General features: G+C 42.5%; 1 protein-coding gene across 1 annotated transcript in view; it reads right to left on the reverse strand.

The window, feature by feature from the left end:
* Positions 1 to 27,527, reverse strand: part of LOC149471212 (uncharacterized) — a 140,708-nt gene that overhangs the window by 20,932 nt on the left and 92,249 nt on the right. Inside the window, exons 8-10 of the mRNA XM_089694238.1 lie at positions 22,568 to 22,638; positions 5,311 to 5,384; positions 3,344 to 3,409 (exon numbers count right to left, since the gene is read on the reverse strand). Coding sequence (XP_089550364.1) covers positions 3,344 to 3,409; positions 5,311 to 5,384; positions 22,568 to 22,638 — 211 coding nt within the window. The remainder of the gene's footprint in view (positions 1 to 3,343; positions 3,410 to 5,310; positions 5,385 to 22,567; positions 22,639 to 27,527) is intronic.

The raw sequence follows: 27,527 nt of genomic DNA on the forward strand, positions 1-27,527 counted from the left end.
AGCCTCTCCTGTGACAAAGTTCCTTCCATAAAGGCTGTAAAGCTCCTATAAGAAGAAAGCCTCCCCCATGTCCAGGCACTGGGGTTGCAGGATACTGGTCTCTGAGTACAGGTAACAGTGATGTCTGCAGCAGGTTGGTCCTCCAGGGTGCTTTAGTTATGTGTCCCCAGTGTGTTTGGTATGCTTTGTGCTGCATTTGCATGGTTTGCTTTCTCTGGGGAGTATGTAGATTAGTGCAGGGGTGGCTGCCCTCATTTGGTGACTGGGGTGGGCCAGTCATTTGCCAATGGATTATATTGACCCCGGCGATGAGACAATCCCTAGACTGGTGGAGAGAATCATTGAATCTCCGCAATTGCCATCGACTAGTCCCAGAACCACCGATGGTGGTCACATCGGACACCTCAGCATTAGGTTGGGGCACTCACCTCACTGGCCTCTTCATTCAGGGCTGGTGGAGGACAAAAACAAAGGAAGGTTTCCAATGTGATCGAACTGAGAGCAGCCTTTTGGGCCTTGAAAGCGTTCTGGAGACAGATCTGGGGAGCCAATGTGGTACTGCATATGGACAACAAGTCGGCCGTCGCATATGTGCGGCACCAGGGGGGAACACGGAGCTAAGTACTTTTGGCAGGGTGAAATCTAACTCATCTTTCAGCGGTTTATATTTCAGCCCCTCAAAACTTCCTGGAGGATGCCTTGAGTCGCAAGACGATAGACAGCAATGAATGGTCCTTCACTGGATATGCAGTCAGTGGGGCTATCGGATCTCGACTTAACCCTTTGAGGACCGTAAGATTTTGGAACGCCAAAAGAATCAATTTTTTTGTTTTTAAAGTTCGTACACTTCAGTTGCTGTAACTAAGCCATTTCATGAAATAATTGGCAAAAAGCTAGATCCATTTGTTTGTTGATAAGAACTAAAATTTTGACTCACACCAAAAAAAAAAAAGAGTTTTAAGTTCTTAATCAGATGATACACGCAATTAAAAACATGGGACAAATACGTCCCTTGGTCCTCAAAGGGTTAATGGCAATCCAAGCCAACATGAAATGCAAGCTTTTTCTGTCCAGAGTAAAATTTCCGGAAGCAGAGGCAGTGGATGCCCTCAGCTCCATGTGGGTCTGCAAACTAGCATACATATATCTTCCAATACCACTAATTTTTGGATTGCTCAACAGAATATGCAGTCACAGTGATAGCAATTATTCTGTTCTGGCCCCACAGGCCATGGTTCCCATTGTCACAATCTCTAAAAGTAGAACCTCCAATCCAGCTGCCGAAGTCACCAGAACTACTCCAGCAGGGTCAGGTGCTGCATGTAGATCCACCCAGGCTCCAATCTAGCAGCTTGGGAATTGAGAGGTGAAGGGAAAGATACTCAGATTCAGTGGTAGAAACCTTGATAAAGGCAAGAGCTCTCACTACATATTAGACCTACTCCAGGGTTTGGAGAAAATGTGTTACCTTTGCGGAATCTCAGGACTTTAATCTTATGTCATCACCAGACTCACAAGTGCTGAACTTTCTGCAAGCAGGCCTGGAGATGGGCCTATGCTACGCTTCAAGTGCATGTTTAAGCCCTGTCCTAAATAATGGGAGTGAGGTGGGCCACACATGAACTGATACGTCAATCTCTAAAGGCATGAGCTACAGTGCACCTGCCAAGAAGATCATTCATTCCTCCATGGGGCTTACAAGTGGTGCCTAACTTGCTGGCTTAGCCACCATTTTTGTTGATTTGTTGATTTTTGTTGATTCAGTCTTCTCCTGTGTGGGAGGTGACATTCAAGGCAGTATTCTTTACAGCTCTAACATCGGAAAGTGTCAGACATTCAAGCCTTGGGCTATAAGCCTCCTTATTGTTGCCACTTTCCAAATAAGGTAGTCATGAGGACACTTCCCCATCATCGCTCTAAAGTAATCTAGCCATTTCACCTTAACCAAAACATCATCCTTCCAACATTCCAAGGTGACTACTCCACCTCACCACACATGCTGGATGTGGGCTTTGCCCTAAAGCTGTACATACAAATAACAGCCTCCTTCAGGAAGACAGAAAATCTATTTGTTTTCCCAAGCTGGATCAGAAAAGGGCTTTCTGTGTCCATTAGGACATTAGCTTTGTGGCTGGTTAAAATTATTAGGAGAGCTTACTCATCAAAAGGGAGGGAACCACCTATCAACCTGAGGGCTCACTCTACTAGGAGTATGGCGGCCTCATGGGTGGAATTCAGAGAAGTATCTCCAGAATTAATTTGCAGGGCTGCAATCTAGTCAATGTTCAACACATTCTTGGCCCATTATAAGATGGATCCAGCGGCCTTAACTACAGTTGAATCTGGTCGTTCCGTGGTAAACAGATCTAATGATTGAATAAACACTTCAGCGTTACCCATCCTTGTGGTTTGTGGCATGTTACAACCCATGCATGTATGCTGTCATGCTTGTGTCAGGAAAATGGAACATTGTATACTTACTTGACTGCAATTTTCCTTTCTTGGTGCATAAGCATGAAAGCATACATGTCCCTGCCTCAGGGTTTCGCATTGACTATAGCTACAAGAATGCTGCCTTGGGGGAGGTGACTCATTTATATAGTATAAACGGTCCTGGGACTGGGCAGGGGGCAGAAGCTACCCAAGCGTGTATGCTGTCATGCTTATACATAAGGAAAGGAAACGTACTGTCAGATAAGTATACAATTTTCAGTTTTCTGTATTAAAGTGACAAAATTAATTCATCATACTACAATATATCTATTGTATTGCAGCATTGACTTCCTAGGTTGTACTCCTTTCCTACATTAATTTGGGGGGTCGGGTTGGGGTTGTAGTTCACAGAAGCTAGCTGGGATAACATTGATTAAACATTTCAGTTCAGTACACAGGAAATTAATTTAGCCTCTTAAAAAAGAGAACTAGTGCAGCCACCATATTTCATTTTTTTCCTGGTGATACTTTACATTAGTGCTGAACCACAAAAAGGGTTAGAACCACATTCACAATTTTTATTGGGGTTCTACTTTTGAGTCACTAAAAACACTTAATGTTTTTAAATGGGTGATTTAGCTTGATATAGGTTAAATTGTGCCTCATGTAAGTTGGATTGCTCCTACCATACTGTACAGAGGTGCACTGCTGGTAGTTTTAAAGACCCAAGGCTCATAGGAAAGCATAAAGATATGGAGGTGGTGTCATAGCCAAGATGAATGTTAGAAACATTTACTTTATCAATATTTTCAGGTGAAAGGCAATTGTTCTAAATACCTTAATTTATAAACAAACATATGGAAATAAAGCAAAAGCAATCACATGAAAAATTGCATAAGGAAGTACTTACAAGGTTGGTTTGAGAGGAGTTCATTTTACTAAACTCTTTCAACATTAGGAGGCAAGCTTCATTTAACTGCAACAAAACAAGTCAGCGGTTATTGAATACTGCATGGCTAATACCTCTTGACCTTCATAAACAAGCACCTTTAGTAATGCGATGTTCTAGCTTTTTGTAGTGTTTATTTAACCTTCAACAATGCAGAGAGGCTACTATTAACATTATAGCAAACACATATGATTTGAAATATGAAGGGGTAGCTTGGACTATTCACTTGAACATTAAGTATCAATGCACAAAGGTGATTTATCAATTAAGAGGAAAATCATGTAGCTTTTACATCTCAGATAGTCTTTCAATCTTCTGTAGCCTCAGAAACATTGAGGTCCACATCCCTCACAGTAGCATATGAGTGTGAATTGTGTTAGGAAACAATTAAGAGTGAAGTACAAAATATGAGTTTAAGCTCCTGGACTTTGGGTTGTTTAAACAGATGTTTAAATATGAGAGAGCTAATAGAATTGTTTTGTGAATCTTTGGGTGAAATGCCCTCAAAATCAATTAAGTGTATTTTTACTCCTGTAGGAAACTAAGGGTTTTGCAATATATTCAATAGCAGGAAATAAATGGAAATAAAATTAATTTAAATTTTTAGACAATCCAATAGACAAAGATTTCATAAATTCACATTGTAGGATACTCTGAAGGGGGAAGGGGGGTGTCCCATAATGGTGTCAATAGGTAGCTTTGTGCACAAACTTTGAGTGTTAAAGATTATCTGAATAGTCCCTTTCCAGATAAAACAGAGGAGTGAAGGGCTATAAAAGGTATAACAAGGGATGGATACAGAAAACCCTTGAAAAGAGTATAAAGGTGCAGACAGAAGAGCCATTTTAACTGAGTGAACGTACTCATAGTGTTTGTACCTTCTCACAGGGTTTGAACTCAGCTAAGTTCCATCCCCAGGTCACTTTCACAGATACATGCAGATGTAGCAGAAAGATGCATTAGGGCCACTGGCGGAATGAGCAAGTTGAATACCGAGGCAACAGAAAAAGCTGGTGGGAGCACAAAAAAGAGAGGGCCTGGAGTGACAGAGTTGGCTGATGAAGTGTACCAGGAGGAAACTGACGGGAGAACAGAAAAGGGTTGCTTATATGTACCTGGCTGCGAAGGCTCAGAACAGCAGAGTTGGCATACAGAGCATGGTGGGTGGGAGCACGTAAAAGGAATACTTGAATGTTCCTGGCTGCAAGAATTCAGAGGAGCAAATTTGGCAAATGGAGCATGCCAAGAGAAAGTCAGTTGGAGAACAGAGGAAATTTTGGTTGTTGCTGGCTGTGAGGAGCAGAGTTGTCAGACAGTGCATACCAGAAGAAAGTCTACATGAGCATGAGAAGAAGGATGCTCAAATGTGCCCAGGTGGCAGATAGAGCATACCAGGAGGAAGGGGGCTGTGGTGGCTCTTCCTCAGGGTCTGAGGAAAGCAACTGAAAGTTGGTGCATACCAGGACCAGCGGCAGGGTGATAACAGAAGATTCTTATCAAGAGTGGTGGTGAGAAGAATAATACTAGGAATAGCAGCAATGGTGAGGCACTGAAAAGGGAGCGCACTTGCAGTAACCGCTGCAGTCTGCATGGATCAGTTGACCACGGATGAGTGAGCCAAACAGTAACAGAGGCACAGGAGAGGCTAAGGAACTGGAAAGATGCCCTTGGAACAAATGTACCTCTAGAACTGATGCTTTACAGCACAGATCCAACCTTATGTTTTAATAAATTATATTATTAAAATAAATTATTTATTTGGATTTACGCTGGACATGTAACATAGATATCTCCAGTTTTAAGAAGGCTTTTCTGTGCTCATTCGTTCAGAAGAAACCTTTATGGTTCCTTCATGTCTACCTCAGATGATAACCTATCTGGGTATACTTGAACATTCCCTCCCCAAAAAAATAGACTGGGAACATTACCTTCTGTTTTAGAGCATTGATGATTTCTCCAGTGCATCTTCTCATGTGCGCATCCCAAATACACTGATCTTTAGCTGAAAAACAGAAAATGCATATTAAAAAATGTAATAAATTAAGGAAACATTTTTGACTACTGCTTATGATTGCAACTCATAATGGTCTCTCACTGTTTATGCACCCAGGGGCGGACTGACCATTTGAAAACTCCGGCACTACCCAAGGGCCTGAGGTCAGTAGGGGGCCCCATGAGATGCCTCTGGTACCTTTTTCATAGGCTTTTTTGAGTTTGGGCAAGGACACAGGGGCCCCATGATCCCCTATTGCCCGGGGGCCCCATGAGTTGTCAGTCCGCCCCTGGATGCACCATTACAATAGAGTTGCAGTCTTAGCACCCTGATCTACAAAAAAAAGAGACATTCCCAAGCTGTCTATGCAGCATAGCTCAGGGGTGTGAAATTGAATAAACTTGCCAGCTGAAAATCTTTTTGCCAGGTAAAATGGTTCATGTATATGTATTTCAACTGTATTTAGTTGTTGGGCTTCAGCTCAACTTTAAGTGAACCCTTCAGGTCCTAAATAATATAACAATACTGCTGAAGTTGCCTGCACATACCAGTGCTATTCTTCAAATCAGTATGCTATGTCTCTGTGAAGCCCCATGGATTCTAGGTTAAGGTTGTATATGGAGCTTTAATTCATGTGGTAGTCTGCAGTAAGACATGCTCACTTTAGGGAGCAGGTCACACCTATACCATTTGATATTCTAGAGCCAGGATCTCTGTAGCCACTAGAGGAGCTATTTAGTCTATAGGAGAAAGCAAGAGCCAACTGATCTATTTGTACTGCGGCTTAATGTTGACCTAAGCAGAAGCCTTACCCTTTTATACAAATGAAAATGGGGGTGCCTGAACACTGAATATTTAGCTGTGATTTGCAGATCATATTCGGGCAAGACTCAGATTGTAAAAAAAAGCTGTTTTAAGATTAAAGAAAAAAAAAAGTGAAACTAGTCTTTAAATTGCTATTTAGAAATGTAGCCATGCTTAAGTCAAAAAGGACCACTCAATTAAGCATATTAATAGTGAGACAGTAGTGGCATCTTGCACTCCCAAACAAACACCAGAGTACCCTAATCCTGTTTAAATTTGCCAGTTTGCGACACAGGTTATAGTTTGAAGTCTGTGGAAGTACAACCCCCATCATGAATTCCATTAAACTTTCCTAGCAATGTCAAAAATTCCAGACAGGGAAGCAGTACCATAAATCTTAATCAGCCGAACCTTTACAGCCAATTCTTATTCGTTAATTATCATCTTAATGTCATCATGTCTGTTAGCAGTATAAATCTACAAAGTATTATTAGCACTTAGATAACTACACTGAAACCCAGAGAATTGGGGTCAGCTCATCGTAAATGTGTCCAAACTGATCTCCAGATTTCATTTAACTTTAAATACTTTATTTGGACCAAGCTGGTTCAAATGAATTATTATCTTTACTAACAGCTGCAGTGGCTGGGAGGACTACATACAGTATACAGCACTGCATTCTGGCATCAGAATGATACCTTACCGTTCTGCTCCCAGAACAAAATTCAGTCTGGCTCAGAGCTGCTCAGCCATTCACAGCAAGCTTTATATTGAAGCTATGAATGAATGCAAATATTTCTCTGCTTGGCTGAAGCGGAGTTTATGATATCATTAGCCCTCCTCTCTGCCTCAGCCAATCAGAGAAAGCTTTGCATTTATTCATAGAGTACAATGCTTCCTCTGAATGGCTGAGCAGCGCTTAGCTTGACTCTTAAAAGGCAGATATGCTAATATAGTTGTTGTTAACCAATCATGTTCCCGATAAGAACATATGGTGGCTATTTGGATGTGTAACAGGTTAACAGGGTGGTTATTTAAGTTGACCCCAGTGTTGATCACTCTCAGTCTCCTGGCACTGGAAATAGTCTGTGATGGGTGAGGCTGAGAGCATCATTATCATGTATTGGTGTCAATACATGCTGCCAGACTCATCCACCTTACTAACCATTCTGTATCTGCCACCCCTCTCTGCCAATCCCTCCACTGGCTTCCCATTGCCCAACAGATAAAATTCAAAACATTAACAACAACATATAAAGCCATTTATATCTCTGCCCCAAATTACATCACCGATCTTGTCTCCAAATATCACCCAAACTTTACTCTCCGTTCCTTGCATGACCTATTGCTCTCTAGCTCCCTTGTCTCCTCCTCCCATGCTTGTCACCAGGACTTCTCCAGAGCTTCTCCCATCCTCTGGAACTCTCTACCCCAATTTATCAGACTATCGCCTACTCTGCTCACTTTTAGGCAATCTCTTCAGGAAAGCCTATCCTGCCTTCAGCTAATAATGGAATCTTCTACTCCCTACCAGTCCATCCCCCACAGTTACTACCTTTTGTACAACTAGCCCCTCCCCCTTAGATTGTAAGCTCCAAGGAGCAGGGCCCTCCTAACCCTCTTGTATTGAACTGTATTGTTGCTGTATTGTCTCCCATTATATTGTAAAGTGCTGAGCAAACTGTTGGTGCTATATAAATCCTGTATAATAATAATAATATTAAAATACAGTAGGATCTGACCTCTTTTTGTCACAATTGGAGGCAGTAGCTTGGAATCTGACACTGCTGCTCTAACAATCAGTGCTAGGTAATTTAATGTGGACAGAATCAAGACATCTTCTCATGTATTCAGTAAGAGAGTGCTTCCTTAAAGCCTAGTATACATGATGATAAAATTGGATGAAAAATACCATGTTCGGAGCGATCGTCTGATAGTCTGATCATTAGTACACAGCTGTTGAGAGCCGATCACGACAGTTCATGTGAAATTATGCAAAGGGACAAGCACAAAAATTTTTCTTATACGAGAGCAGAATGAATTATTTTCATTTAATCAGTACAGTATTTGTCTGTAAAAAATTGAATGACCAAGACTGCGCAAGCTTGGAAATGAAAGAATACATTACAATACAATACAATAGATTACATTACTTCTGAAGTTGTATTCTGTCTTACGAAATTTTTGTAACTTTAGTAACTTTTTCAATTTCAATATGAGACTAGCATGCAAAAAAAACGGACGATCATTCATCCGATATTCTCATCGTGCGTATGGGGCTTCAGAGTGTTCTACATGGCATCCCCTCTCTTTTTACCAGATGTATTGTCAGATTCACACTCCCAAGGCAGGTTTGAATCAGACATGTGACTGGGAGAAGTCTCTTAGTACTGAAACAATACATCAGGCTTCTGAATGTCAGAGACAGTAAGAATCTGCAATGGGCGTGCTTTTCCTCCATCACAAACAGGTAAAAAAAAGGAGTTCTCAGATCACCAGATTGCAAAATTCGGGGAGTAGGGTTGCATTACAAATTCATTAATGCAAAGAAGAAAACCAGACTCTATGGCCTTGATTCACTATTGGGCGTGGGCGCATATTTATGGGCTTAAGCCCAATTTTCATGGGCGTCCGTCCATTTTTTACCCTGCAACCTAATTCACTATTGAGCAGAGCCCATAAGCAGACGCCCAATCTAATTCACAAAAAGACACACGCCCGGAATCAGACTCACAAAAGCAGACTTGCTAAGAAGCACGTCTAACACCATGAAAAATCACTGTAGAGACATGTTCACTTAGAAATTTGCTTTGCCAAATATCAGGACTTCACTTTAAACAATATCTGCTATTTCCAAAAAAATTAAGAATGTGTTAAAAATCGTTTTTTTCAAGGAAATCAACACAGTAAAAATCTAGATGCCCGTGCAGTGTCTTTGGCAGATAGAACTGAGCATGTGCAGAACACCTTTTAGACTTCTGCCATGGACGTTTGCTTTTTAGCCACTGACTAATAGTGAATCTGATTGTGGATTCCTCTGACAGCCGGCACTCGGTCGCGACTACTGTGTTTAATAAACAGCACTTGGCATATCTTCATGTAATCTAATTAGATTTCCTTAGTTCTAGTGATTCTATTTTTGTTTCTTATCCTTTATAATTATTTCTGTTATGATTTTACTTATTTTGAAGGTCTAGATAATATTTATTTTGAAAGCTGAATGTAAAAATAAAGGTCCGCAATAAAAAAAAAAAAAAAAAAAACAGCGTGGGTCCCCCCTCTCATCCATACCAAGCCCTTCAGGTCTGGTATGGATATTAAGGGGGAACTCCATGCTGAAATTTAAAAAAAAAACAGCGTGGGTCCCCCTCAATATCCATACCAGACCTTTATCCGAGCATGCAGCCCGGCAGGTCAGGAAAGGGGGGGGGGACGAGCGAGCGCCCCCCCCCTCCTGAACCATACCAGGCCACATGCCCTCAACATGGGGGGGTGCTTTGGGGCAGGGGGGCTCCCCCCCCAAAGCACCTTGTCCCCATGTTGATGAGGACAAGGGCCTCTTCCCCACAACCCTGGCCGGTGGTTGTGGGGGTCTGCGGGCGGGGGGCTTATCAGAATCTGGAAGCCCCCTTTAACAAGGGGGCCCCCAGATCCCGGCCCCCCCCCCTACGTGAATGATTCTGCGGTACACGGTCCGCAGACTCATTCACAAAAAAACTAAGTGTGGTGTAAAAAAAACACAGTACAGGGTCTTTGACAAGTCCTTTATTAAAACAATGTCCCCCGAAGTAGATCCAACATCAATCGCGGCGGCGGCGACCCGAAAAAAGGAAGAAAAAAAAAAAGGTTCCGCTCCCGTCCAAGGCTTCCAGCCTAGTGAAGAAAAGCCTAGCTGACATTTCTTATATAGGTATGGGCGGGGCCAGCCGGGGACATCATCCCAGTGACCCGCCCCATGTCACATGCTTGCTGTTCCCGGCTGGCCCCGCCCCATACCTATATAAGAAATGTCAGCTAGGCTTTTCTTCACTAGGCTGGAAGCCTCGGACGGGAGCGGAACCTTTTTTTTTTTTTTCCTTTTTTCGGGTCGCCGCCGCCGCGATTGACGTTGGATCTACTTCGGGGGACATTGTTTTAATAAAGGACTTGTCAAAGACCCTGTACTGTGTTTTTTTTACACCACACTTAGTTTTTTTGTGAATAAGTCTGCGGACCGTGTACCGCAGAATCATTCACGTAGGGGGGGGGACCGGGATCTGGGGGCCCCCTTGTTAAAGGGGGCTTCCAGATTCTGATAAGCCCCCCACCCGCAGACCCCCACAACCACCGGCCAGGGTTGTGGGGAAGAGGCCCTTGTCCTCATCAACATGGGGACAAGGTGCTTTGGGGGGGGAGCCCCCCCTGCCCCAAAGCACCCCCCCATGTTGAGGGCATGTGGCCTGGTATGGTTCAGGAGGGGGGGGGGCGCTCGCTCGTCCCCCCCCTTTCCTGACCTGCCGGGCTGCATACTCGGATAAGGGTCGGTATGGATATTGAGGGGGACCCACGCTGTTTTTATTTTTAATTTCAGCGTGGAGTTCCCCCTTAATATCCATACCAGATCCGAAGGGCTTGGTACAGATGGGAGGGGGGACCCCACGCCAGTTATTTAAAAAACAGTTTCTAATTCCCCGCAATACTTTGACATTCAACTGTCAGTGGGGAACTCCGCCGACAGCTGAAACATGAGCGCTGCATTGGTTTTCACTACTAAAACGCCGCATGAGTTGATAACATAACTCATGCGGGATTTTAGAAGCGACAGCCATGTGTTAATGTTTCAGCTGTCAGCGGGGTTCCCCACTGACAGCTGAATGTAAAATAATTCCCTTTATAGCATAAATAATAATAAAAAAAAGCGTGGGGTCCCCCCTCCCATCCATACCAAGCCCTTCGGATCTGGTATGGATATTAAGGGGGAACTCCACATCGAAATTTAAAAAAAAAAACAGCGTGGGTCCCCTCAACATCCATACCAGAACCTTATCCGAGCATGCAGCCCGGCAGGTCAGGGAAGGGGGGGACGGACGAGCGAGCACCCCCCCCTCCTGAACCATACCAGGCCACATGCCCTCAACATGGGGGGGTGCTTTGGGGCAGGGGGGGCTCCCCCCCCCAAAGCACCTTGTCCCCATGTTGATGAGGACAAGGGCCTCTTCCCCACAACCCTGGCCGGTGGTTGTGGGGGTCTGCGGGCGGGGGGCTTATCAGAATCTGGAAGCCCCCTTTAACAAGGGGGCCCCCAGATCCCGCCCCCCCCCCTACGTGAATGATTCTGTGGTACACGGTCCGCAGACTCATTCACAAAAAAGCTAAGTGTGGTGTAAAAAAAACACAGTACAGGGTCTTTGACAAGTCCTTTATTAGAGCAATGTCCCCCGAAGTAGATCCAACGTCAATCGCGGCGGCGGCAGGGACCCGAAAAAAGAAAAAAAAAAAAAGTTCCGCTCCCGTCCGAGGCTTCCAGCCTAATGAAGAAGAGGCTAGCTGACATTTCTTATATAGGTATAGGGCGGGGCCAGCCGGGGACATCATCCCCGCCCCTTACCTATTTGAGAAATGTCACCCTGTCTCTGCACTGAGGCTAACTAGCTGAATGCAGGAGACAGTCTGACATTTCTTATATAGCTATGGGGCGGGGCCAGCCGGGAAGAGCAAGCATGTGACATGGGGCGGGTCACTCGGATGATGTCCCCGGCTGGCCCCGCCCCATACCTATATAAGAACTGTCAGCTAGCCTCTTCTTCACAAGGCTGGAAGCCTCGGACAGGAGAGGAACTTTTTTTTTTTTGGGTCCCTGCCGCCGCGATTGACGTTGGATCTACTTCGGGGGACATTGTTTTAATAAAGGACTTGTCAAAGACCCTGTACTGTGTTTTTTTTACACCACACTTAGTTTTTTTGTGAATAAGTCTGCGGACCGTGTACCGCAGAATCATTCACGTAGGGGGGGGGGGACCGGGATCTGGGGGCCCCCTTGTTAAAGGGGGCTTCCAGATTCTGATAAGCCCCCCGCCCGCAGACCCCCACAACCACCGGCCAGGGTTGTGGGGAAGAGGCCCTTGTCCTCATCAACATGGGGACAAGGTGCTTTGGGGGGGGGAGCCCCCCTGCCCCAAAGCACCCCCCCAATGTTGAGGGCATGTTGCCTGGTATGGTTCAGGAGGGGGGGGGCGCTCGCTCGTCCCCCCCCTTTCCTGACCTGCCGGGCTGCATGCTCGGATAAGGGTCTGGTATGGATATTGAGGGGGACCCACGCTGTTTTTTTTTTTAATTCCAGCGTGGAGTTCCCCCTTAATATTCATACCAGATCCGAAGGGCTTGGTACAGATGGGAGGGGGGACCCCACGCTTTTTTTTTTATTATTTATGCAATAAAGGGAATTATTTTACATTCAGCTGTCAGTGGGGAACCCCGCTGACAGTTGAAACATTAACTCATGGCTGTCGCTCCTACAATCCCGCATGAGTTATGTTATCAACTCATGCAGCATTTTAGTAATGAAAACCAATGCAGCGCTCATGTTTCAGCTGTCGGCGGATTTCCCCACTGACAGTTGAATGTCAAAGTATTGCAGTGATTTATAAACAGTTCTTTAAATAACTGGCGTGGGGTCCCCCCTCCCATCCATACTAAGCCCTTCGGGTCTCGTATGGATGTTAAGGGGTAACTCCACGCTGAAATTAAATAAAAAACAGCATGGGGTACCCCCCTAAATCCATAACACATACTTATCCGAGCATGCAGCCCGGCAGGTCAGGAAAGGGGGGGGACGACGAGCGAGCGCCTCCCCCTCTCCTGAACCATACCAGGCCACATGCCCATACCAAATTATTCAAACATTTGTAAACAGACCAATTAACTGAAATGGTTTGACGTTTGTACCCCAAATATGACGTTCCCTGAGGCGTTGGTAAACCGAGGTACGCCTGTATTAGTATTGCAATCCTTTGTATTGGGATACATAGAACCAACATACATCTGAATTGGCAACATAGCACAACATTTGTGTCACATTGGAGATATCTGGTAGTTATACTGACCATGCCCAGGGACCTAGGATTGATTCACAGCACAGAAATACAGGCTGGGTTAGCAATGTAGCTCCGTGGATTAGTGGTTAGCACTACTGCCTCCTCATAACTCTAGGGTTGTCGGTTTGAATCCCAACCCCGGCGAGGTAGTAGTATGATCTCCGTGTGTGGCTGTCTTCACATACATATTCTGGCAACATCTTTGCTTTCTGTCTAAATGATCCCTAAAATGTGAATTAGAATGAGGCCTTGTCTGTTGAAACACCTTCAAAGCTGCACCTTATGTGAATGTCATACAATGGGATAAGATAAGGGCCTGAATCACTAATAGATTTGATAATGATGGTTTACACTCCACCCACTTTTGTGAAGGATTTGGCAAGCAAAGAGCTGACAGAGAGAGAGAAGAGTGAGACGAAGAAGAGTGAGCGAGAGATACATATGAAGAGTGATAAAGAGAGACATTCAGAAGAGTGAGCGAGAGAGAAGAGCGAGCCAGTGAGACAAAGAAGAGTGAGCAAGAGATACATACTGAAGAGTGATAAAGAGAGACATTCAGAAGAGTGAACGAGAGAGAAAAGACTTGGTTGGTGAATCCACACATCAAACTTGTCACAAATCCTGGCGTGCATTTTTCCCCCAAATGCATAGCAGACCCTTATCCCAGCAGGCAGGTACCGCACGCCTTCAAAGATTTATTTCCTTTGTTCATTTTCCTGCTTCGCTCACACTATATGCAATTGAAAATTACTCTTTAAGTTGCCAATTTTACTGTGTTTTCTAGAGAATTACAAACTAGTTGTGTTTTCAATTGTGTGTAGCATTGCGATTTCTATTTGAGTCTAGATGTTAAATTGCTAATAAATGGCCACAATTCTCAAATACCTTTGAACTCTCGCTGCAACAAATGGTGTATGTTAATACACTCACATTCATTATATCCAATATCAGGTACGATGTCAATGCACAAATCGCACCTGAAATTGCACACCCTGGATGTGACTTGTCATGTGATTGGCATGGCCAGCAGCTTGCTCTTTGCATGGCAAATTGCACCCAATGTTACTGGGGGCCAACACCACTGTCACATCTAATCCGATGCGGCAATTGTCCAACTTACAGTGAAGTTGCACGAGTTCACAATCCAATTGGATGTGAACAGAGCCTACAGTGGCCAATAGGGTGCGACTTGGTCTACGATTTGCAAGTCGCCTGTCATGCCAATTGCATGGCAATCGCAAACAATGTTACTGGGGGCTACCCGGTCACATTAAAGCAGATTTCTAAGTGGTGTTATTGACACCACAGTCACATCATGTGACTTGCATAGAAGTTGCATGATTTCAAAGTCGGGGTACATGGTGATTTCAAGTGCAATTTGCAAGACATTCGATATCGATCTCTCAGCAAATTGCATGAAAAGTAGTGTATTCATTACTCTATTATTACTTGCGGCTCCTACCAAGTTTGAACCACAACAATATGAACGCTCCAATAGCGTGCTCATTGAGTGGGACTTGGCATGTGATTTGCACAACATGCAAGTTGTAAATCGTCTGCAAAGTCGCACCCTATTGTCTGCTATTAGAGTGACCACATGGGTGCGTTTCAAACACTGATTTCTATAGTAGTACATGTACTACTTTAGTGGCAATTTGCATAGAGATCTGTGTCAGATGTCTTGAAAATTGCATTGAAATGGTCAACTTTACTGTAAGTTGCATGATTTGTAAATCAGCTTTGCCCAGACTGTAATGTTTGGTGATGTTTGATTTCTGGAGTGTTTTACCAATTGATGGGAAATTCACCATACTAGTCAAATCGATTTGTCATTTTCAGTATTGCATACAAGATGTGGTCATGTGACTGTCTTAACTCATGCGAGAATCTGGAGGGAATTGTGACCATAGTAGCAATAAAGGTTCCAATTGGGGTTCCCTTTCACATCCCTGCTCAATGTTCTGTTGTATGCTGCACACGTACATTTCACTGTATATATCTTTCTGATTTGTGGGGCCTGTATACCAAGGGTTAATGCAGGTAGGAAGCGGATTCATCAGGTGAAAACACTTTCACTGACCAAACTAAGGTCAGTGGTGGGTGTGGCTTCATTGGGTGTGGGGCCTTGTTTGGCGTGCTCCAAATACAACCTAGCTTATATAAAGATGTGCAGTAGGGAGTGATTTGGCCTGTTACTAGGCCGGGTGGTTTGTGACTAAGTCCTTGCTTGTAGTGGTTTGGGGGAGGAAGAGATTTTGTGCTGAATTGCCCCAGACACCACTCAGGCTGTGTTTGGAAGTGGGCTGGAAATGTTTGCGTATTTTTGGCCTTGTAAAGTGTGTTTGTGTGTTATTGCACAATGATTGTGTTTTTTCTCTTTGCATTGAAAGCCTCACACATGTCAATCGTTTTGTTTAAAATCTGCTCTTGTTTTAATTTTGCTTGCTTATTTAGACTCAAATGCATTTTTCTTACAAACCTGCTGACAAATGTATGTGTAGGGGATTTGTAGAGGTGGGAGGGTTTTTCACATATGTCTTGTTTTCTTTATATTTTGATGTGTAGACTTTTTTTGTGAATGGATCTTTATACTAAATGATTGTGTAAGTAAACCTTATGTGCACGAAAATGTTACTTGATTCATCTTCCCCTTTGTTTCCTGCTATAACCTGAGCACACACAGTTCATTAGAAGTATCTTTAGATTGTAAGCTCTTATGAGCAGGAGTGTTTTATTTTTGCCACATCAATCCTATTTTTGTGACTCACCAAGATATTGACTGTACCTACTTGTTCCTGCTGACCAAATAAATGAAGATATATTTGATCAATAAATGTTTGACTGATGTTTTTGTGTTTATTTTATGTTCAATATATGAACAACCTTAATAGTTACTTTGTATACTTATATAATCTGCTCAAATGTAGCTTGTAAGAGCGTGAATATGCAAGTGGGTGCAAACTGGCTTTTTCAAAACCAAACAAAAAAATATAAAACCTGCTTGCACCACAATATTATGTACTAATGAATATGTCACATTCACTGTGCAGCCAGCTACAGGTTTTCTACAATTTGATTTACAGTAATGAAATAGTCCCCACTGTATGTTGATTTTTGGCCTTTGGCAACAAATATATATTAGCCAAGGTTTAAAAAGAAAAAAATCACTAAGAAACACACATTCGCGAAAGCTATCATAGCCGTGCATAGAAATGAGCGATCGTGCATAGAAATGAGCGATCGTGCACAAATAAACGCCAAACAGGTGTCCCCCATGGCGCATGAGCAGCTATCCTCCTGGAAGTCCGTCATCTGGTGCGCGCGCACCCGGAAGTGGTTGTGGGGAGTGTAAGTGGATGAGAAGTGGTTGGAGGTTTTGTGTTGGTTGAAAATTTTGATAACTTTATTGGCATTTGGACATGGCGAGAGCACAGTTCTCAAATGAGGAGATGATCCTTATATGTAAAGTAACTGTGGCCATTGCAAATATGTTTATAACATGTGAGGGACAAGTAATTGTAATTTTGTGGGTGGGGCCTAGCAGAATCTCACTTGGTGCACATGCTACTTATCTGTACATTAGCTCCTGGGTATTGATGGGTCAATGATATTAACCACTTGCCTACTGGGTACTCATACCCCCTTCCTGTCCTGGCCAATTTTCATCTTTCTGCACTGTTACACTTTGAATGACAATTGTGCGGTCATGCCACATTGTACCCATCTTAAATTTGTATCAGTTTTTTCAGACAAATAGAGCTTTCTTTGGGTGGTATTGACTTGCTGCTGTGAGTTTTACTTTTTGCTCGATAAACCACAAAATAGCTCATAATGAATAAAAGTCTGTTTATATTATAACATTTGGTAAACTGGTAATTTAGCAACACTGATGTGCGTTGATGAGGCGGCACTGCTGGCCACAGGTGGGCGGAACTGTTGGGTGGCACTGGTGGGCACTGATCATCGGGGCCGACCCCTGCTTTGATAACTGCTGGTTCTCGGCAGTACTTTCCACACATTCTGACAGCGTGATGAAAGTGCAGCCAAGACCCGGCAAATGCATTTCCCGGTGATCAGCGTGTCATTGGACATGGCTGATCACATGGTAAAAAGCCGCTGTGATTGGTCTTTACCACAACACGTGATCAGCTGTGTCCTTAGGACACAGCAATCACAGAAAGCGCGTTCTGCCAGGATGTCATATGACACCCTCCCAGAGCTGCCTGGATGCAGTGTAGCGTTATTCGGCTATCTGCGGTCGCCAAATAGGTAACCAGCTAGGCCTTCATGGCTAATCTTTGAATATCTGGACATGTATACTGCGTATAATGCATTACATTCTACAATGTATTGGTGTACATGGTATTACAGTGTGCAATGCGTTGCTGGATTCTGCATGACAGTGGACAGCGTATCACAGTATGCAATGCGTAGCTCCAGCCTGCATGACAGAGTACAGTGCATTACAGTCTACAATGTGTGGGTGTACACGGTATTACATTGTACAGTGTATTACAGTGTGCAATGCGTTGTACACTGCAGTGTGCACTAAAGCATTTTACACTCATGCACTGTACACACTAACGCATTTGACATTTCTAGTGTGCAATGCGTTAGTGTGCAATGCCTTGGACAGCACAATGCATTTGCAGTATTGGTGTATGTTTATTAAGCACAGATAATTCATCTGATTTTAGTTATCAAGGAGAAGTCTTCTCTGTCCCCCTGTTTATGAGGTGGAGGACAATTGTTTTCCGAAGAAGAGAGGAGACATTTTTTCAAGGAGATCTGTATAGATTTCCAGAGATATGTGTAGATGGTTGAGGGGCTGCATGTGATCTCCGGAGATAATTGTGATTAATGATCACCTGAGTTAAACCAGTGAATGAAAAGTGTAAAAAAACATGGATTGAAAATAATCTGCAGTGACCACTGTGCTTTGTCAAGCCACATATTGGCACATTCTGGTGTCACACAGATGCGATGTGAAATTTGCAGTGTTTTCTGTGCAAGCGCTGCACCGCATCACAACCGCAACCCCTTCATGCCACCTGCTGCGGCTTTCTAGGTGAAGTTACCAACACACCAATATTGGTACACAAAGCGTATTGCGATTTGCCAAATTGGATGGCATGCCTATTCACACCCATGTGCATACCCTTTTTTTTTTCGGTAAAGTTGGAAAAAAACGACCGAATTTGCCGATCGGCCGATTTTCGCGGCAATGATGGGCAAATCGGCCGATTTTTTTACTGATAAAAAATCTGCACATGAGCAGTGACCTGCAAGAGGAAGACAAAAAGAAGAAAAAGAAGAAGAGGATGATGATGATGAAGATGATGAAGAAGAGGATGATGATGATGATGAAGAAGATGATGAAGAGGAAGAAGAGGATGATGATGAAGAAGAAGAAGAGGATGATGATGATGAAGATGATGAAGAAGAAGAAGATGAGGATGATGAAGAGGATGATGATGATGAAGAAGAAGAGGATGATGATGAAGAAGAAGAAGAGGATGATGATGAAGAAGAGGATGATGATGATGAAGAAGAAGAGGATGATGATGATGATGAAGAAGAAGATGATGAAGAAGAGGATGATGATGAAGAGGAAGAAGAGGATGATGATGAAGAAGAAGATGATGAAGAAGAGGATGATGATGAAGAAGAAGAGGATGATGATGATGATGAAGAAGAAGAGGATGATGAAGAAGAGGATGATGATGAAGAAGAAGAGGATGATGATGAAAAAGAAGAGGAAGAAGAAGGATGAAAAATGAGAGGAATTCCAGTATGGCAAAAAGTGTCCCTGCAGAGAGCTCCGCTATTTCTTTGACAGTTCCTTGACATTTACAGCGGTTGCAACATTGTATCTATTTGTTTCCGACTAAAAACATCTGTATCCGAAATGGATACAAATACATTGTTGCAACCGCTATAAATGTCAAAGAACTGTCAAAGAAATAGCGGAGCTCTCTGCAGGGACACTTTTTGCCGGCTGTAGACGGGATGAAAATCGGCCGATTTTTTTTTTACCATTGCTGGTAATGTCGGCCGCTTGAACAACCGATTTTTCATTTTTTAAAAGAAAAATCGGCTGTTTTTCTCCCCGTCTATGGCCTGCATAAGCATTAGTGTGCCTGGGGGAGGGGGGGACCTTTGGCCTTTCCAAACACAGTAGATGCTCCAAGAATGTTTCCTTGAACTCTTGAAATGGTTAAAAAAGAAAGACACTCTAGATAGCCTGCACTGCGAATTGACTGTCATGATGACGTGTCAATGATTATTTGCTCTCATTTTTCAGGAGTGGTACTGCTTGCGGTTGAAGCTGGTAGAAATCCACCTTCACGTCCTCCACTCACCTTCACTTGTGGCCAGTGGATATTTTGTGGCCGCAGGCAAGAACTGGCATCGAGGACCTGCATAATGACCCTGGCATGCCAGAGGTGGTTTGGAAGCAGCACAGCAATTTGACCATCCCTTTCCTCTATGTTGGTTTTAGGGTGCAGAATTGCTTCTCGTTCGTGAACGGACTGTCGCCGGATATCAGAGTCCCCATATTTTCAAGATATGTTTTAGCCATGTTGGCTTATTTTTATGTTATTTTCCAAGTGTGTCGCACCTAACCGCACAGTAGTGTGTTGCCATGCGTATTTGTGGCTGTGAATGGGGCTGTTTTTAATAGACGTGTGTAGGTGCAACAACGTTTTCATCATGGTACCTGCGCACATCTACATAGGGCATTGCATTTCTTTGCTGTGCTGGAAAATGTGTGTTCTTGCATGCGTTTCTGCACCACCAATGGTGTGAACAAGTCCTAAGGGCTGGTTCACACTATAGAAACAGTCTAGATGTGTTCCTGATGGGTTTTTTTCATGCCCTTTTGGCATGCATGTTTAGTGTGTTCCAGTACATTTTGGATGCGTTTTGGACATGTTTACATTGCATTTTTGTATCCCTTCCACTTATTTTTTTCTATTTTCTTTGTATTCAATGTAGTTAGAGACATGTGCGTTTTAGTACATTCAAGGACGTTTCAATGTGTTCCAGTACAGTTCTGTGCAGAAACAATGCAGCGTGGTCAACTTTGTTTACAGCACCTGCAATGCATTGAAAATGCAAGCGCTGATGTGAACTATGACATTGACAACCATATAACCTTCTTTCTGTGCGTTTGTGATGCTGAAAAAGCAACTGAAACACATGTAGTGTGAACTGGCCCTAAAGGTTATTAGAGGTCAGGGAACAGGACTGACCAGGAATTGTGAATTCAATCAGACTAGTGGTGAGATACAATCAGCAATTGTATAATAATGTGAGATCTGAGCTGTAGCTGATAGAAAATGAGACACATTCACTTGATCAGTAAATAGATAGTTAAAGAGTGGGGCGGTGATCCATAGATTTGCATATGGGACAGGTGATGATGGGGTGGGGGAGGGGGTCAAGTTGTATAAGGAGACAGATTTAAAAGAGAAAAAAGTTACAATGAAATATACACGGCATGAAACTTGCACATGACCTAATTGGCAGAAGAACAGTACGCAAGTAACATTCATCCACTTTCTAGTCATTAGGCAAAATCATAATTGATTGATCAATATTCCTGCCACAACCCAGAAAATTGATCTCCATTTTTTTGGGATGTTGCCAAGACTGGGATTAGAACCCATGACCCAAGTGCTGTAAGTTCTGAGCTCTAACCACTAAACCACTGTGGGAAACACAGTTTGAGTTATAATGTAGAATAGTTACATTGTTTAAAAATGATAAGGCGAGCGCTGGTCAAATGATATAGACTAGTAAAATGGTATTACACAAGATAAATATAACCACGAACAGTAGTGCATGAACTCGTGAAAGGTCATCCACCCCTGTGACAGTGTACTACACTATTGAGCACCTTTCTGGCTCCTGTGGCTGAGCTAATTCCTCCCCAGGACCATTTGGGCACCCACCCTGATGGATGGATGGATGGATGGATGGAGCTGGATGACTAACCCATAGCTGCCAGCATACCGCTGCACCCCCAGATGTGCGATGTGTATAACCCATGCACATTAATACTTTTGTTCTGGTGAGTGTAGACCAGTCCCAAGGGTGGTTTACCTTTCACGAGTTCATGCACTACTGTCCGTCACGGAGAGACCACACGTGCCATTCATAGGCACTCTCTGAGTTGGTACTCTCACACGAAGGACATTCCATTATTCAGGAATGATTATATGAACTTATTTTAGCACGATTTACCAGTTTACATCATTATTGCAATTCTTTGCACTTTTTGGTTTTTACATGCGTTCATTATTGATCACATGCATTTATAGCGCTGCACTTGTCTTTAACATAGAATAGTTATGTGATTAAAGAGAATGAAGATATATAACTATATTGGGAAATTAGAAGTATATAAATTATTTGAGATATAAGTGTGAAAATGTTTAACATTTGAAAATAGAATGTATGACATTCATTAGTAAATGCATTACTTTCCTGATCATTTTAGAGAAACAGCAAAAAAAAAAAATAGAAAATTCTAATACAGCTGTACTCTTTATTACATTCTAAAAATTCTCTTTTGCTATCAGAAAAACGCCAATGTTAATAAAGCCTGTGCTTGTGCGCCATCTAGCAAATATATCCGGTATTGCACCTAAAAATGTGCCAGACAGGATACCACATTCACTAATGGCAAAGTAGACGCTCGTTAATAAGCTTGCTAGACGCTGGTCAGACGACTGATTGATTGACCGGAGTCTGCCTGAATGGTCAGTCTCTGCTAATACACTCACATCTTAGTGAATCAAGGCCAATATGTTTCAAGGCCTAATTTTCAGTTTTGGCTAGAATGTACGTTTAAGCTATTTTGTTATATGGAAAACACACTGCCTCCATGTCTCCAAAAACTCTACTTGCTGTTACAAAATCAAAGATATATGGAACTTTTTCCAAAAAGGTGCACCCAGAGAAAAATGTCAGAACATATAAGCAGTTATTGACAATGCATATTTTTAACTGGATTTTGTGTGTTGCCCGGAGTTATCTTTGAAAATCATTTTATGAACACAGTAAGCCAAATATCTGAGCTTGGCTTTCTGATTTATGGAGCAAACTGAAAATTGAAGCTAAAGTTGAATTTAAAATTGCAGCAATTACACATTTTTACTTGTGGTAAACTTTATGCTAGCTGCTTGAATTTTCCTGCATTGTACTTTTTCCTAAATTCAGGATTCCAGTTAAGTGGAAATAGCTTAATAGTTAAGTGGAAAAAAAATAATATGACATTATGCACAACTTATTTAAAGCATGTAGTACCTTGAAATGTTAACCCCAACTTTCTTAGGAGGCGAACAGTAGGCAGGGCCGAGCTTGTAATATTTCCAGTCCTGCAAACAAAGCAGAAAAGTGACTCAATTGCTAAGCACATGACAATTTTTCTAAAGTATCACCTATCTGTACTGGGATGTAATTTTCCCCCCATGTAAGCCATTATTATAACTAACAGCTTCCCACCTGCTGTGTACATTATTATATTAAAGCAAAGACTTCTTTATTGCAGCTTTATAGAACCAAGCATGGGACATACACTTGGGGTTATGCAGTTCTCTTACAAATGGCAAATCCAGTCTCTTAATCATATGGTTGCATTAAATTAACTGAAAAGATAAAGTGAGTATCAATTGAATTTCAATAAAATGGCATTTTATAGGCTTGGATTTTCCAGAGAGATAATATGAAAGTTTATCATTCTCTTTTTACAAGGATTTTAAAAGTTAGAGGATGATAGTTAACAAGCCGCCTTTGCAAGAGCATTAGTTATATTCCAGCGCTGTCAATTGTTGACAAATTGCAGAAGTATGAGATCTCACTTTGGGTTCATTTTAATAACACCGTACTATCTGCTAAGGGCAATGAAGTACTGTAGCCCAGAGCAACAATATGAATAGTGAGAAGCTCGATATTTAGAGCAGACAGTGGACTGAAGAGCAGCTTGGTTGCTGCTGTCTTTTGGCACAAAGCTCTTTGGATCTATTGCTGCTGCTCCCAGTGCAGGATGAGGTGAATGTACATAAAAGTTGACAATTAGTACAAAGAATATCTAAGTTTAGTGCTATATAAGAAAAGAAAGGTGCCTCTAAGTGTAAACTGTAAGAAACATGATTTATAGCACATGAAAGACAGCAACTTCCAGGAGGGTAGATTAAAAAGGCACTTCAATATCCATCAATGGGGTTTTTGCCATGGTGAATGGCATAGTGTGCAGTCCAGGATGATGATCTGTCATCTGTCAGTGTCAGGTATGAGCGGCCAGCAAGATGGAAGAGGTCTGGCACTGAGGCTTGGAACGCACCGTGGAGCACAGCATGTGCGTGATGATGTCACAGGGCATCATGCAATGCGTTTCCTGAGCATACGCTGTGAGATGGCAGTCCTAGCGCACTCCTTTAGCAAGCTGATGGTATTGGAAGGTTTTGTCTGTAAAGAGTGGCGACCAGTGAGTGCTAACATAGTCCTGCCAGCTGCTCTGTGATCACTCTATTGCTGCTTATTACTGATCTTGGCTTGTGACCCCGATGCGGACTCTGCCTTGTGATCCTCATGCGGACTCTGTCTTGTGATCCCCATGCGGACTCTGTCTTGTGATCTCCATGCGGACTCTATCTTGCGATCCCCATGCGGACTCTGTCTTGTGATATGGACAACTTGATTTCTCTTTCACCAAGAACTGTGCCTAGCCTGAAGTTTCCAGCCATTGGTCTCCACTCTTTACAGACAAAACCATTCCAATACCATCAGCTTGACAAAGGAGTGCGCTAGGACTGCCATCTCACAGCGCATGCTCAGGAAATGCGTCGCACGACACCTGGTGACGTCATCACGGACACGCTGCGCTCCACTGTGCTTTCCAAGCCTCGGTGCAAGACCTCTTCCATCTTGCCGGCCAGTCACGCCTGACACTGACAGATAACAGATCATTATCCTGGACTGCACAAAAACATTTATAAATAAACCCCTTTTTGGTTTGATGCATGTTGATAAAAACTTAATTTTAAATTGGACTTTAAATGTTAAAAAATTGGGAAAACTCTTTAACATATGGACACCTCGGAGCTGCTGGCTGTACACATTCTCAGCAGATCCAAAAAACTAACAATGCCATGCTGTTGGCATGACTGTATGATAATTGTAGCACTGTAGATTTGCTCTGTCTGTATTAGGTTGTTCTGATAACTGCACTAACATGTTCTGGTTTCAGTGTAAGCCTGAATCTTCCACCAGTATGGTCAGCACTAGACTTGACAAACTTTGCTAAAAGAATATGACTAAAAGATACAGGGATACAGTGTAAATTTGAGTACATATGATTATGTGTATTATATATCTATAATTTGTGTTTTTTTTTTTCTTTCTATTTCTTTTTTGTATGTTTAGTCATCACTGCTGAATTCTCATGTGTCCTGAGGAAGCAGAATAAGAAAAACGCATTGACCCATGAGGACTCATGACCACATTACACATCTATATTCAAGTAAAATATTTTAGGTGTATTCTCTAGTAGGATATGTAGTGGTCTAGCGAGTCAGCAGTTGAACTTGTTATAATGTAGTGTATGGCTCCTTAATTTTAACATGGCTACCAGCTTGTTGTATCTCTTAACCACTTCCAGTCCAGACACTTTCACTTCCTTCCTGTCCAGGCCAATTTTCAGCTTTCAGTGCTATCACACTTTGAATGACAATTGCGTGGTCATGCAACACTGTACCCATATTTTTTAGCATTTTTTTGAGACAGATAAAACTTTATTGTGGTGGTATTTATTCACCACTGGGATTTTTATTTTTTTTTGCTATGTAAATGAAAAAGTCCAAAAATTTTGAAAAAAAGTGTTTTTCTTATAAAATTTTGCAAATAAATAATCTTTCTTCATAAATTCTTGCAGCCATTGAGAAATACTGTGCGAGCTGTATCATGTGACCTCTGTAATCATTCACAGATTTCACTAGTAGTAAGCAATGATGTCAGGAAATGACATCTTGTTTACTACTATTCATGTGATCCCTGATTGGCCAAACAGTGATCACATGATCGGGACCTCACACAGAGTACAGTGATCAGGGAGCATGCACAGGCAATGAATGCGGGGTGACGTTTAGAAACATCAATCCACTTCTGCAGCGCTCCCGTCTGGATGTTTATCTACATGGGCCGGACGTAAAGGCCCTGATTCACTAAGATGTGAGTGTAATAGCAGAGACTGACCATTCAGGCAGACTCCGGTCAATCAATCAGTCGTCTGACCAGCGTCTAGCAAGCTCATTAACGAGCGTCTACTGACTACTTTGCCATTAGTGAATGTGGTATCCCGTCTGGCACATTTTTAGGTGCAATACCGGATATATTCGCTAGATGGCGCACAAGCGCGGGCTTTATTAACATTGGCGTTTTTCTGATAGAAAATTCTAATACAGCTGTACTATTACATTCTGAAAATTCTCTTTTGCTATTTTTTTGGCTGTTTCTCCAAAATGATCAGGAAAGTATTGCATTTACTAATGAATGTCATACATTTTATTTTCAAATTTTTCACACTTATATCTCAAATAATTTATATACTTCTAATTTCCCAATATAGTTATATATCTTCATTCTCTTTAATCACATAACTATTGTATGTTAAAGACAAGTGCAGCGCTATAAATGCATGTGATCAATAATTAACGCATGTAAAAACCAAAAAGTGCAAAGAATTGCAATAATGATGTAAACTGGTAAATCGTGCTAAAATAAGTTCATAGAATCATTCCTGAATAATGGAATGTCCTTCGTGTGAGAGTACCAACTCAGAGAGTGCCTATGAATGGCACGTGTGGTCTCTCCGTGACGGACAGTAGTGCATGAACTCGTGAAAGGTAAACCACCCTTGGGACTGGTCTACACTCACCAGAACAAAAGTATTAATGTGCATGGGTTATACACATCGCACATCTGGGGGTGCAGCGGTATGCTGGCAGCTATGGGTTAGTCATCCAGCTCCATCCATCCATCCATCAGGGTGGGTGCCCAAATGGTCCTGGGGAGGAATTAGCTCAGCCACAGGAGCCAGAAAGGTGCTCAATAGTGTAGTACACTGTCACAGGGGTGGATGACCTTTCACGAGTTCATGCACTACTGTTCGTGGTTATATTTATCTTGTGTAATACCATTTTACTAGTCTATATCAGTGACCAGCGCTCGCTTTATCATTTTTAAACAATGTAACTATTCTACATTATAGCTCAAACTGTGTCTCCCACAGTGGTTTAGTGGTTAGAGCTCAGAACTTACAGCACTTGGGTCATGGGTTCTAATCCCAGTCTTGGCAACATCCCAAAAAAATGGAGATCAATTTTCTGGGTTGTGGCAGGAATATTGATCAATCAATTATGATTTTGCCTAATGACTAGAAAGTGGATGAATGTTACTTGCGTACTGTTCTTCTGCCAATTAGGTCATGTGCAAGTTTCATGCCGTGTATATTTCATTGTAACTTTTTTCTCTTTTAAATCTGTCTCCTTATACAACTTGACCCCCTCCCCCACCCCATCATCACCTGTCCCATATGCAAATCTATGGATCACCGCCCCACTCTTTAACTATCTATTTACTGATCAAGTGAATGTGTCTCATTTTCTATCAGCTACAGCTCAGATCTCACATTATTATACAATTGCTGATTGTATCTCACCACTAGTCTGATTGAATTCACAATTCCTGGTCAGTCCTGTTCCCTGACCTCTAATAACCTTTAGGGCCAGTTCACACTACATGTGTTTCAGTTGCTTTTTCAGCATCACAAACGCACAGAAAGAAGGTTATATGGTTGTCAATGTCATAGTTCACATCAGCGCTTGCATTTTCAATGCATTGCAGGTGCTGTAAACAAAGTTGACCATGCTGCATTGTTTCTGCACAGAACTGTACTGGAACACATTGAAACGTCCTTGAATGTACTAAAACGCACATGTCCCTAACTACATTGAATACAAAGAAAATAGAAAAAAATAAGTGGAAGGGATACAAAAATGCAATGTAAACATGTCCAAAACGCATCCAAAATGTACTGGAACACACTAAACATGCATGCCAAAAGGGCATGAAAAAAACCCATCAGGAACACATCTAGACTGTTTCTATAGTGTGAACTTGTTCACACCATTGGTGGTGCAGAAACGCATGCAAGAACACACATTTTCCAGCACAGCAAAGAAATGCAATGCCCTATGTAGATGTGCGC

This window comes from Staurois parvus, unplaced genomic scaffold (assembly GCF_062004578.1).
Source record: "Staurois parvus isolate SC_StPar_1 unplaced genomic scaffold, SC_StPar_1.0 ptg000025l, whole genome shotgun sequence".
NCBI lineage: Eukaryota > Metazoa > Chordata > Amphibia > Anura > Ranidae > Staurois > Staurois parvus.